Genomic DNA, 13,686 nt, shown 5'->3' with positions numbered 1-13,686 from the left:
TTTCATTTTCCAGATTCAAGATTTTTATTTAACACAAATGAATAGACAAGCTGAAGTATTTAAAACGAGCCAACATAGAGCTACGATCGCAATGAATGGTACTTGTTATACCTTCAAAATTGACTCCCCCTCCCCCTCTCCGACCCTTCCCTGCCCCGCAGAAATGGGGGAACGAAGTTAACGTTAGATCCTATTTTAAATTGACAATACTTTTCAAACGTTACTTGTGTATTATACAGACCACATCGGAGAGGTAAAGCTAGGTCAAGTAACAAATTACCTGAGTTAACATCCCCTTCTGGGTTACCTTAACTGTTAATCAGTTTAATCCTTTTTTTCTCCACCGTCATACAATCCAATCACTAATTAGAATCATTCACACTCCTATTATTCAAAACATTAATTAATATCGTTCATTGTCTACTTAAATTAAGTTATAGACAATACTGGTTTAGAAAAACTGGAATAAAATAATTGATTATATTGGCAGCTAAACAAGACGCGCCGGTCATGTATACCGTGAATTAGAAATCCGGTAAATTGTGTCAGAAAAACTTGAACCAAACCAGATTATACCCACCTAACCAGATTGTACTCACCGTTTGACCCCAAAAAAATGCGTGTTACCTCAGAAAAAACCCGTCTGCTAAGGCAAGTACCGTTCGTAGTAATAGGTGATTGACCCTGACAAGCCAATATACCGGTTAAACTGCACACATATCCATGTAGGCGTGAATGTAGGCTTGAAAAGCACGGTCCAAAAGCACGATTCAAATCTTATACACCCTTACTACTGTCCTTATGGTTCTGATTAGGATTACAAGTAGAATGTTATTAATTTTGATGGTAAAGCGGAACCAAATTTAAAGGACAGAAGAAAACATGATTTGTCATTTAACATAACTTTTCTTTACTAAATTTGTAGAATAAGAAGGTGCGTATCTAAGACACAGACAGGGTTGTAGAATCAGCATTTTTATTGAGGGGGGGCAAGAGGGGTCCATATCTGGATAGTCATAGGGCATGGGCTATATATGATTTTTTTTACAAATTATTGGGGGGACAACTGCCCTCCTCCCCCCCCTCCGAAACGACGCCCCTAGACACAGACGTATTCTTTTTTTCTGTTTTCCTTTTACTGAAAAATACAACTAAACATTATTCATAAATACATATAAAGATGAAAAACAATTTCTCTTTAACTCAGTCTTCTGGCCTCCCAATGAACAAAATATTTGGAATTATATTTAAAATATTGCATTGGATAAAATCGCAAAGCGGAACCATATTTAAAAAAAAGAATAAATCACGATTTTGCCATGTTACGTCACTTCTCAGTGCTATCAAGAGAAGTTATTGATGAATATAACGGTTGTAAAGCAGTTAAAGAGTGTAAAGCGGAACCAAATTTGACGAAAGGAAGAAAACACGATATACCATGTAAGGTCACTTTTAGCTACTGAATTGGTAAAGTTTAATGTTGTGTATCTGTTGTGTATTGGTTAAAGGTAAATACAAACATATACATTTATATTAGAGTATAGACAGAGTGTATTTTGGCAAGTTTCCGCTGCTCTTTCTTCCATTCCACATAAAGGCTCTATGATATAGGGTGGTAGAGAGGTAGGGGGGGGGGGCAGTAGTATGGGTGTGATATAGAAATTATACTGTTGAAAAAGTCTGATTTGTTGTTTGGCCGTTTACTTCTTCCTTGTCATTTTCTCTTTATTATTATTTATTATTATATTAGAGGTGAACAAACTGGCTAGTATCTTATGCTGCATGCTTGCAAAAATGTAATTTTTTTTTAATAAGTGCAGCGCTTGTAAAAAGTTTCATTTTGCGAATAAAGAAACCCAGACAACAAAACAAATTAATTAGAGTTAATAAAATGCAGACTAAGCAAATTTATTGGATATATGACTCATAGCCATAGCCGTCTTCAGCAAAATCTTCAAAGAAAGAAACCAATAAGAATCCAATTCATTCACAAACTCTATTCATAGGCAGCGCAATAGCACTGCCTAAGTAAAGAACGATATTGGCACAATATATTATATTGAATAAAGCTGAACTGCTCCTACTACTACTTATAACTCACTGCAGCACCAAGATGCCTGAGGCCAACACACCTACGCACGCTCTTCCTCCATCCCAATCTATTCAAAGTCTCTGTCTTTACACCCCCCCCCTAAGAAGTTCCCATTTCCCTTAAATCTTCCCTTACGACATCCTCCCATCCCATTTTGGAGTGACCTGCTTTTCGTTTGGCCCTATACAGTTTCCCGACACGGACGATCTTGGGGAATCTATCATGCTTCATCCACAGAACGTGTCCCAGCTATCTCAACCTTTCTTTGATTATCGCCGTAGAAAGCGGGATTGGTCCACATTTTTCGTACAGCTAACTATTTGAGATGAGGTCAGTCAGTCGGTACCCAAAACAATCCGTAGACAATTTTTCTGGAAAACATCTAGCAAATCCTCCTCCGTTTTTTTGGAGCATTCACCCTTCAGAATCATACCTGACTACTGCCAACACTAGCTTCCAGTATTCTAATTTTTCAAGCCATAAAAATATAAAAATTTATGCAGTCTTAGCTACATTACCTGACAAAGTTCAGCCAATACTTGTCTTTGTCTTACATTATAGTATTTACGTTATATTATAGTGTTTAATTATAATTGTTTATATATTTATATTATTTTTGGTAATGACAGCTATTAGTCACATTGCGTAAATATTTGCTTGGATTAAATTCTTATTCACTGGCCCAGAAAATTCCTCATTAACTGCTCTTATTTCGTATGATGCAAAGGCTGTGTGGTCACTGGCACCACTCGACAGAAATGCAGTGGGGAGGGGGAAAGGGTTTATTTTTTAGTATCTGGGAGGGTGGCTATTTTGTATTTTTTAACAATTATTTCATTGCAGGTACAGAAAAGGCAATTTTCAACAAATACAATTTATTTATCAAAATACAGGGAGGGGGTAAATTATTAGTGGTGAGTTAAATGCACCGCCTTCAATTACATCAACTGACAGAAATGTGGAGGGGAGGGGAGAGGGGCAAAAGTTTATATTTTAGTATCTGGGAGGGTGGCTATTTTGTATTTTTTAACAATTATTTCATTGCAGGTACAGAAAAAGCAATTTTCAACAAATACAATTTATTTATCAAAATACAGGGAGGGGGTAAATTATTAGTGGTGAGTTAAATGCACCGCCTTCAATTACATCAACTTACAGAAAGGTGGAGGGGAGGGGGAGAGGGGCAAAAGTTTATATTTTAGTATCTGGGAGGGTGGCTATTTTGTATTTTTTAACAATTATTTCATTGCAGGTACAGAAAAAGCAATTTTCAACAAATACAATTTATTTATCAAAATACAGGGAGGGGGTAAATTATTAGTGGTGAGTTAAATGCACCGCCTTCAATTACATCAACTGACAGAAATGTGGAGGGGAGGGGGAGAGGGGCAAAAGTTTATGTTTTAGTATCTGGGAGGGTGGCTATTTTGTATTTTTTAACAATTATTTCATTGCAGGTACAGAAAAAGCAATTTTCAACAAATACAATTTATTTATCAAAATACAGGGATGGGGTAAATTATTAGTGGTGAGTTAAATGCACCGCCTTCAATTACAACAACTTACAGAAATGTGGAGGGGCGGGGGAGAGGGGCAAAAGTTTATATATTAGTATCTGGGAGGGTGGCTATTTTGTATTTTTTAACAATTATTTCATTGCAGGTACAGAAAAAGCAATTTTCAACAAATACAATTTATTTATCAAAATACAGGGAGGGGGTAAATTATTAGTGGTGAGTTGAATGCACCGCCTTCAATTACATCAACTGACAGAAATGTGGAGGGGAGGGGGAGAGGGGCAAAAGTTTATATTTTAGCATCTGGAAGGGTGGCTATTTTGTATTTTTTAACAATTATTTCATTGTAGGTACAGAAAAAGCAATTTTCAACAAATACAATTTATTTATCAAAATACAGGGAGGGGGGAAATTATTAGTGGTGAGTTAAATGCACCGCCTTCAATTACAACAACTGACAGACAGGTGGCTGGGAGGGGGAGAGGGGCAAAAGTTTATATTTTAGTATCTGGGAGGGTGGCTATTTTGTATTTTTTAACAATTATTTCATTGCAGGTACAGAAAAAGCAATTTTCAACAAATACAATTTATTTATCAAAATACAGGGAGGGGGTAAATTATTAATGGTGAGTTAAATTCACCGCCTTCAATTACATCAACTGACAGAAATGTGGAGGGGAGGGGGAGAGGGGCAAAAGTTTATATTTTAGTATCTGGGAGGGTGGCTCTTTTGTATTTTTTAACAATTATTTCATTGCAGGTACAGAAAAAGCAATTTTCAACAAATACAATTTATTTATCAAAATACAGGGAGGGGTTAAATTATTAGTGGTGAGTTAAATGCACCGCCTTCAATTACATCAACTGACAGAAATGTGGAGGGGAGGGGAGAGGGGCAAAAGTTTATATTTTAGTATCTGGGAGGGTGGCTATTTTGTATTTTTTAACAATTATTTCATTGCAGGTACAGAAAAAGCAATTTTCAACAAATACAATTTATTTATCAAAATACAGGGAGGGGGGAAATTATTAGTGGTGAGTTAAATGCACCGCCATCAATTACATCAACTTACAGAACAGTGGAGGGGAGGGGGAGAGGGGCAAAAGTTTATATATTAGTATCTGGGAGGGTGGCTATTTTGTATTTTTTAACAATTATTTCATTGCAGGTACAGAAAAAGCAATTTTCAACAAATACAATATATTTATGACAATACAGGGAGGGGGTAAATTATTAATGGTGAGTTGAATGCACCGCCTTCAATTATATCAACTTACAGACATGGGGAGGGGAGGGGGAGCGGGGCAAAAGTTTATTATAGTATCTGGGAGGGTGGCTTTTTTGTATTTTTTAACAATTATTTCATTGCAGGTACAGAAAAAGCAATTTACAAAAAATACAATTTATGTAGGAAACTACAGGGAGGGGTTAAATTATTAATGGTGAGTTAAATGCACTGCCTTCAAGTATATTACCGTCCAGACCGGGGGCGGGTAGGGGGCGTGGGGCAAACGTTTATATTTTAGCCTGTGGGAGGGTGGCTCTTTTGTATTTTTTAACAATTATTTCATTGCAGGTACAGAAAAGGCAATTTTCAAAAAATACAATTTATTTATCAAAATACAGGGATGGGTGAAATTATTAGTGGTGAGTTAACTGCACTGCCTTCAAGGATATTACCGGCCCGACCTGGGGAGGGGCGGGGGTGTGGGGCAATTGATTTAAATAGAATATGGTCGGGTGGCTATTTTGTATTTTTTAAAAATTATTTCATTGAAGGTACAGAAAAAGCAATTTTCAACAAATACAATTTATTTATCAAAATACAGGGAGGGGGTAAATTATTAGTTGTGAGTTAAATGCACCGCCTTCAATTACATCAACTGACAGACATGTGGAGGGGAGGGGGAGAGGAGCAAAAGTTTATTATTTAGTATCTGGGAGGGTGGCTATTTTGTATTTTTTAACAATTATTTCATTGCAGGTACAGAAAAAGCAATTTTCAACAAATACAATTTATTTATCTAAATATAGGGAGGGGGTAAATTATTAGATAGGGGTTAAATGCCCCGCTTCTAATCACCACAACTGAGTGTGGTCTTCATGATTACTTCCAATCCCAGCAGCGAAGGTTTTCTAATGTGTTTGAAGGAAGCAAAATCAGTTATTTTATGTCTGCCTCCCTATTAACACCATTTTTCGTTAGAAAAAAAAAAAAAAAAAAAAAAAAAACAGAATCGATGAACAAACAAACTCAATCTTTTTGTAATCGCAAAGCTTTTTGTAATTGAGTTGCCGTATAATAGAGGGCGCAGTTAATAAATGAAAATAACTAATAATTCATCAGTTAATTAATAATAAAAAATTATTAAATAGCAATAACTAAAACACTTAAAGTAATTAATAATAATTAAATAATAAATGATAAGTTAGAAGATAACTGAAAAATAAATTATTGATTAATTAATTAACTGAGAGTAATTTCCTTAAGATTTGGCCTGAAAATTTTGTGGGAGACAACGAGGGAAGGGTTGCTTGCAAACCCTCATCAAGAATGGGCTTTAAGACTTGGCAATGATCAAGCCTTTGAAAATTTCTCTTAATTGTTACTGCATAAATGAAAGCTGTGAGCCCGTGTATGGCTTCAAATTTTCTCAAAAATGGGGTCGTCCGGGATTCGAACCCGGGACCTCTCGCACCCTAAGCGAGAATCATACCCCTAGACCAACGACCCTTGGAATAAAATTGTAATATTTAGTAATATCATGTGCATATTTTTGGAACAAAAAATCGAAAAGATTTTAAGTTCTTGCGTTTCAAACGTTCCAAAAAATTATCCAGTACTTCCTTGTTAGCCAATACGCACTTGATAATTGAATTTATGTTAATCCTAATGAAATGTACCAAAATGTGATGAAAATATAATACTTTAATAACAAAATTATGGAAACTACAAGAAAGAATTATGGAAGGGGCGGCGCCCAGAACATATTATATTTAATAGCTAACCTAACCCGACTAAAATACCATATCTATATATTAAAATATTTAATAAGAATATACCCACAACGTACTTTTCAAGTGAACCTAAGCTAATTGTCGTAATTTTATTTTGAAAGACTGCTCAAACACAAGGGCCATTGAATTTGAATGAGAAGTATTTTTAGAAAACTTTAAGGCTTTAGTTCAAAGAGCGAGGGTTGAGGAAGAGGTAGCCCCCCCTCACTTACGGAATAATTTCTGTCCGTTTTAAGTTTAGTGCTGCTCCTTTTCAAACAGTTCGTGACAACGAACTGTAAGTAAGGAGCGACCTGGGTCAATAGTAACCAAAACTCTAAAAAATGCTATCCCCTCCTCAACGCCTCGCTCATTAGGCTACGCTAAAATTTGGCTCTTTCTCGCAACTCTATTTTTTAAAACAATAAGAAACTTTAGCGTAAAGAGCGAGGCGTTGAGGAGGGGACAGCCCCTTTCAAATACGGAATAATTTCTGTTCGTTTTAAGTTAAAATGTCGCTCCTTACTTTCAGTTCAAAAAATTTTTTTTTTATTTAATCAGTTGAAAGAACCTGTTTTTTTTTTATTATTTAACGCATACTAAATTTGACCGAACTTCAGACATTGGGATCTGATTTCGGGTAGGATCTTAGTTGAAACAGAATTGAGAAGCCTACAAAAGTAATCACATGATAACTCATATTGGAGCTGTTGAATTAGATGATATTATTTTTGGGTATTTGTATGATATACACCCTACCTAATGTACTTCTAATATATTTCTCTGACACTCAATCATAATGAAATATATCAAAGTAAGATAAAAATATAATACTTTAGAAACAAATTTGGTAAGTATTTGCACATTAGGGGGTGGGTGTAGAGTATAGCGGATCTGCATGCAAAATGTGCTAGGTACAATTAATCTACATATTATGTAGTAAGAATTGTTTTCTAACTTCACACTCAAAATGCTTTACCTCCCCCTCCCCCTAATGTGCAAATATATAGCCCGAATTATATGTTTTCCATCTATTCTGTCATTTCTCTTTGTCTTGTCTCACGCTAAGCTGAAAGAAACTAACGAAAAAAACAACGGTTCTATAATGCGTCAATGAATAATGTGGAGCTGCAATTGAAATGGTGATCGTTTGCATGCATTAAAGGATCTAAGGAGTACTGTCCTGCACGAGGGCAGGATATGAGGCATTGTGAACAGGGAACAGGGTTGTAACCATGAGAGGGAGTACTGCGTTTAACCCCCCCCCCCCCGCAAATGTTTCTCAAATCGGTAGTAAATATGTAGACAAAAATACTTTATTTCCTGTAATAGAAAAGAAAAACAAATTCTCCCACGGAAATTGGTAAAAAAAAGAAGTAAAAAAAAACCTGATTTGAAACTGTTAAAAGAAACCCAAAGGAATTAATCCCCTTGTTATTAAATATTTTGGTCCCCCCTCCTTCGAACAAAAATTGTGAATGCGGCCCTGGTTTCAATGCGTAGGAGGTAGGGCTTTGCATAAAAAATTATGTACCGCTACAACAGAAAGTGTAGTAAATTTCTATAAAGCAAAATATCCGCATTTCGGACAAGAGTGCGGCCACTTCTTACTGCGGCTAAAGTTAGTTTTATGGCAGCATTCGTTAAGATGACGCCCTCAAATTCTGGTTAATGCCATGATTTATATTCTAAGTTGTTTAGTCAATTCTGGATTTACCAAAGAGTTTTTAATTTGCTATAAGTGTTAAAAGTGAAAAATGGCACCCTTTTGGTGGGTACTAAGGGCTGTTCTACTGAGTAAAATGGTAAACTTTCCCCATCTTTTGTATTTAGTGTTTTGAATCAGAGAAGGGCATTCCCTCTGGATTTTTTGCCCCTTGTGTTTTAAAATATACATTTTTTAGGGGGTACTTTTATTGAAAAACACCTTTTTTGGGATTTCCAGTAAATAAAAATCTTAAAACAACAAAATTGTCCTCCCCCTTGATTTCGAAAAAATATATTGGGGTGGAGGGTGTATTTTCATTGAGTGATTAATATTTACATTTTCGATAAAAAAATGAAAAAAAAACTAAATTACCCCTTAAGTTTCGAAAAATGTATTTTGCCCACCTCCCCCACATTTCTGTGAATTGTCTGAGAAACGATAATTTACCTTGTTCTACATGAGGTGAGTCAAGGTTTGGTTGCGTAAACATAATTTGAAATACAAGAAGTAGGTTTAGTGACAAACAAATTAGGACCTTGAAAGTTTAGTCGCTTTGAAGAGTGGCAGAGAGTGTACAATCAACAAAACTATGTCACCTCCTTCCAATTTTATCTGGGCTATTCAGTTGCGGTTATTTGTGTGGTTATTCAGTTGGTAAATAATGTGTCGCTGAAATTATCCGTTATGTTTCTATAATTTATGAGTTCATTTTAAATGTAGTTATCAGAAGAAAATATCAAATTTCAACGTATCTGAATTTTTTTCATTGCATAGATTGTTATTAAAGTTAGGTGGACCAATTATAAACCATTTGCGTAAAAACACGCAGAACCTTAAAAAGTGAGGGACTCTTGAAAATTCTTCTGATGATATTTATTTAAAGGAGAAGTCCAGTCTTATTATGTTTCCAGCTCTGCATGTGTTATATAGTATTGGTTAGGTAGCTGTTTTTTTAAATTCAATGACGTTTTCCAAAAATTACGAATTATTTCTAATTTTAGTTTTCAGAAGAAAATATCAAATTTTAACATACCTGATGAACATGTAGTAAAAATAACGAAGGACCGAATTTACTCAATGGCTGTTCACCCATCCATTTTGCGTCGTTTAGTTATTGCTGGCGATAGAAAGGGCTATGTTGGTAAGTTTTTTTTTCTTTGTTTCAGGCTATATGTAAATATATTACAACTAAGAAAGAACCTGTTGGATGGCAGGCATAAATAAGGATAAAGCGTGTACATTTACGGGATTTAAAAAAAAGTGTCAGCGTACAGTTAAAAATACGAAAACCTGTAGCGCGTGCTGTGTGTACGAAAACCGGCTAAAAAATAGTTTGCCTCCTCCCCGAAAATCTTAAGTGAATTAAACCCCACCCCCTAAAAAAAGAACGTTTCCTGAAAATATCTTAATGTTCGTAAGACAAAACAACTCGAACCGTGAGACAAAACAGGACACACTCACCAAACCGCGTATAAAATGATTTCTTTTTAATAAATGACTGCATGCAACATCGGACATGCTTATAAAATACCCGTCGTTTTCGGTAAATTAAAAATTACACTTCGGTCTTTTACAGGGTTCGAGAGGGAGGTGGGATAGCCCCTATACTTAACCAATAAGTATGCTTACCCTATATTTAATTTAAATAAAACTCACCTTTCAATATGGAGACAGTCGGTATTTTGCGGAGGATAAATGGGCCTCGAGCCCCCCCCCCCCGGATACGTTCCTGCCTTTAAGTAGACAGGGGTATACTTACCGAACTACGCATAAAAATCGCCACCTTAGGGTGAATTTTTCACCTTGAGGTGAATTTTTTCAGCTTATATCTTTATAATAAGGGATAGTCGCCTTTTAGGTCAAAAAGAAAGGAAACGCATACTCTCTTGTGAGCATCCAGAAACAAATTGACTGATGTGATACTATGTTTTCTGTTTAATTTTGTAAATATTGACCAATAAAATTATATAGATTGTAACAAAACATAGTCTGAATTTTGTTTTGTAAAATAAGTTTATTCTATTACAGTGATATAACTAAAATCGTGACCGTTAAATAACCCAATAGACATAATAATATTTTCCTTGATAAACGAGTAATAGCAGCCCTATAAGATCTATGGCATCACGTTAAAGTCTTCTCATTAGCTATTGGCTGGTTTTTCCTCCATATCACCAAAACTCAGTTATATATGTAGATTAGACAAAAAAAATTACACCCACAATGAAATTAAAAAGCACTTGATAAACTGTACAGGAAGTGAACATTTCGCCCAGCTTAGTGCAGAATTCAATGGGAAACGATAAAGCTAATACTGAAAGTAGACGAGGTTACCCTCATAATATATAAAATTGGTATTTTTAAATAGTTTTTTTTTATATATATACATGCTTATATACAGGTATGAAATAAGTTACAATGCTGCCAGTAGCAGAATTCGATAGAATTCCAAAAGCTGCCGACAATTTAGCAGCATAACTGTGTTTTGACACCCTATCTTTGAGCAAAAAGTATTTTTATATGTAAAAATTGTATTTTCAGAAAAAAATGTGCCAACAAATTTCACTAGGCCATGAAAACTGCCAAGTAGCATTGCTACTACGCTACGACTTTTTGCACGGTGCCATATATATATATATATATATATATATATATATATATATATATATATATATATATATATATATATATATATATATATATATATATATATATATATATATATATATATATATATATATATATATATATATGTATATATATATTATTATTATTATTGTTTATTTCTAACCCACACTATACAGAGGCACAATACGTGGAGTATTACGAAGAAAAACACATAAAAATGCACCGCAAATCAATATAGAAATCAAAGAATACCAGTTACAGAGTAACACATAAAATTTAAAAGAAACTAAAACAAAAGAGAAATAAAATAAAAGGAGGAGGAAAAGAAGAAGAGAAAAAAAAAAATCACAACTTGCAGAATCTAATAAGCGGTAACATACAGAAATATGGACACAAGCTGTCATTATTGTTATCTTTATATTATTTTTATTCACTCTTTACAATACTAAAAAATGTGGTGTGACCAAAGAGAGAAAAACAGACAAGCAAATTAAAGAAAAATAACTTACGACTGAAAAAACCTGATAAGGTGGTGGTACAGAGAAAAACGGATACAAGCGGTATTTGAAAGTTTTCTGTGTAGTGCTTCCAGTTTTACAGTAATATCAGGAACAAGAAATTTATTAATAATTACCCGGTTTTTAGTCTAAGGTGGAAGAAACAACAAAAATTTACAAAATCTAAAATAATTAATCCGTATTCTTTTTAACTCATTTTTCTTAAGATTATATATATATATATATATATATATATATATATATATATATATATATATATATATATATATATATATATATATATATATATATATATATATATATATATATATATATATATATATATATATATATATATATATATCATACATATATATATATATATATATATATATATATATATATATACTACTACTACTAAAAACTCACCGTAGCACCAAGCCGCCTGAGGCCAACACAGCTACGCACGATCCTCCTCCACCCCAATCTATTCACAGCCTCCCTTTTTACACCCGCCCACGAAGTTCCCATTTCCTTTAAATCTTTCTTTATGACGTCCTCCCACCCCAGACGGGGACGACCTGCTTTCCGTTTAGCCCTAGATGGTTGGCCGAAAATATCAATCTTCGACAATCTGTCACCCTTCATCCGCACAACGTGCCCTAACCACCTCAGCCTTTCTTTCATTATAGCCCTAGAGAGCGGTATTGAACCACATTTTTCGTATAGCTTATTGTTTGAAATACGGTCAGTCAGCCGGGTACCCAGAACAATCTTTATGCAATTTCTCTGGGAAACATCTAGCAAATCTTCATCCGCTGTTTGGAGCGTCCATGCTTAAGAACCATATTTGACCATTGTCATCACTGTAGCTTCCAAGATTTTAATATTGATTTGCAGACTTATCTTTTTGTTCTTCCAAACTTTTTTTAACCATGAAAAAAAAACACCCTGAGTATTGGCTCTTCTACATTTGGCATCTTCACTGCTCCAACCGCCTTTACTAATAATACTACCAAGGTAAGTGAAGCTGCCCACCTGATCAATCTTTTCATTACCCAACGTCACCTTTTCATCTTCACTTATTCCTAGCCTTAGTCTTCCTAACATTAATTTTCAAACCAATTCTAGCACCCTGAACTCGCAAAACCTCTTAAACTTCATTTATTTTGCTCACACTTTCATCTATGATGCTTAAATAATCAGCATAATCTAAGTCCAGGAGACTCTTTCCTCACCATTTGATTCCTTGGTCTCCCATTGCCTTTCCTGTGCTCCTTAAAACAAAGTCCATCAAAATAATCCATATAAAGGGGGATAGTACGCAACCCTGCTTAACTCGTGATTTAATACAAAACCAGCTGCTAACCGCATTTCCTACCTTAACCATAGCATTTTTATTCTTGTACATAGCACTTAATCCCTTTAATGTATTTGTCTGGTATACCATACAAGGATAAGACCTTCACTGAAGCTCCTTAATCATCAGAATCAAACGTTTGCTTGCAATTTATAAAACTGAGGACAAAATGTGTTTGAAAACTCAAGCACTTCTCAATTATTAGCCTAAGAGTGAAAACTTGATCGACACATCCTCTACCTTTTCTAAAACCGCAGTGCTCTTCTCTTAAAACTTTGTCTACAGCATCTCTCAGTCTAAAAAGTATTATATTACTAAGTAATTTACTACCTACAGAGACCAGACTAATGCCTCGATAATTACCACACTCACTTTTATCACCTTTCTTATAAAGTGACTTAATTAAGGTTTTCCTAAAATTGTTAGGTGCTTCCCCTTTTTCAAAAATCATATTCATAATCTTCAATAACTTATTTCTTGCCTCAGAGCCACCATATTTAAGAAACTCATTTACCACCCTATCAGCACCTGGAGCCTTATTATTTTTTAATCCTTTTAGTACTGTTGCTAATTCCTCCTCACAAAACAAATCTTCCTTCACATCCAAGGTATCACAAACTTTTTTATTTTCCTCTATATTTTTTCCTGCAACTCTATCTCGGTTAAGCAAGTTCTCAAAATGTTCTCGGCAATTTTCCTCGGCAATTTTATCCATCCTCAGATCCTCGGCAATTTTATCCATGGCCTCCACTTCACATCTCCTTAGTTCATATTTTAATACTTTCTCCACTTTCTTTATATTTCTTTTGTTTTCATACGATCTATCACTCAGATAATTCTTGTACAAGTCCTTTCTTCTTTCTACTAAACATAAAGCTTTTTCACT

General features: G+C 34.6%; 1 protein-coding gene and 1 non-coding gene across 3 annotated transcripts in view; one reads left to right on the top strand and one right to left on the bottom strand.

Moving 5' to 3' along the window:
* The window catches only part of LOC148943436 (WD repeat-containing protein 76-like), a 94,142-nt gene that overhangs the window by 46,751 nt on the left and 33,705 nt on the right, over positions 1–13,686 (top strand). For both annotated transcript variants that reach the window (XM_089101386.1, XM_089101387.1), the window contains exon 6: positions 9,317–9,456. In XM_089101386.1, the coding sequence (XP_088957512.1) occupies positions 9,317–9,456 (140 nt within the window). The remainder of the gene's footprint in view (positions 1–9,316; positions 9,457–13,686) is intronic.
* Positions 6,273–6,344, bottom strand: TRNAP-AGG (transfer RNA proline (anticodon AGG)). The gene has a single exon. It is a non-coding gene; the product is annotated as a tRNA-Pro (tRNA).

The sequence above is a fragment of the Artemia sp. Qi Xiang Cuo genome, chromosome 15 (genome assembly GCF_049724085.1).
Source record: "Artemia sp. Qi Xiang Cuo chromosome 15, ASM4972408v1, whole genome shotgun sequence".
NCBI classification, from domain to species: domain Eukaryota; kingdom Metazoa; phylum Arthropoda; class Branchiopoda; order Anostraca; family Artemiidae; genus Artemia; species Artemia sp. Qi Xiang Cuo.
Note: the sequence above shows the minus strand (reverse complement) of the source record. Positions and strands in the feature narration are given on the sequence as shown.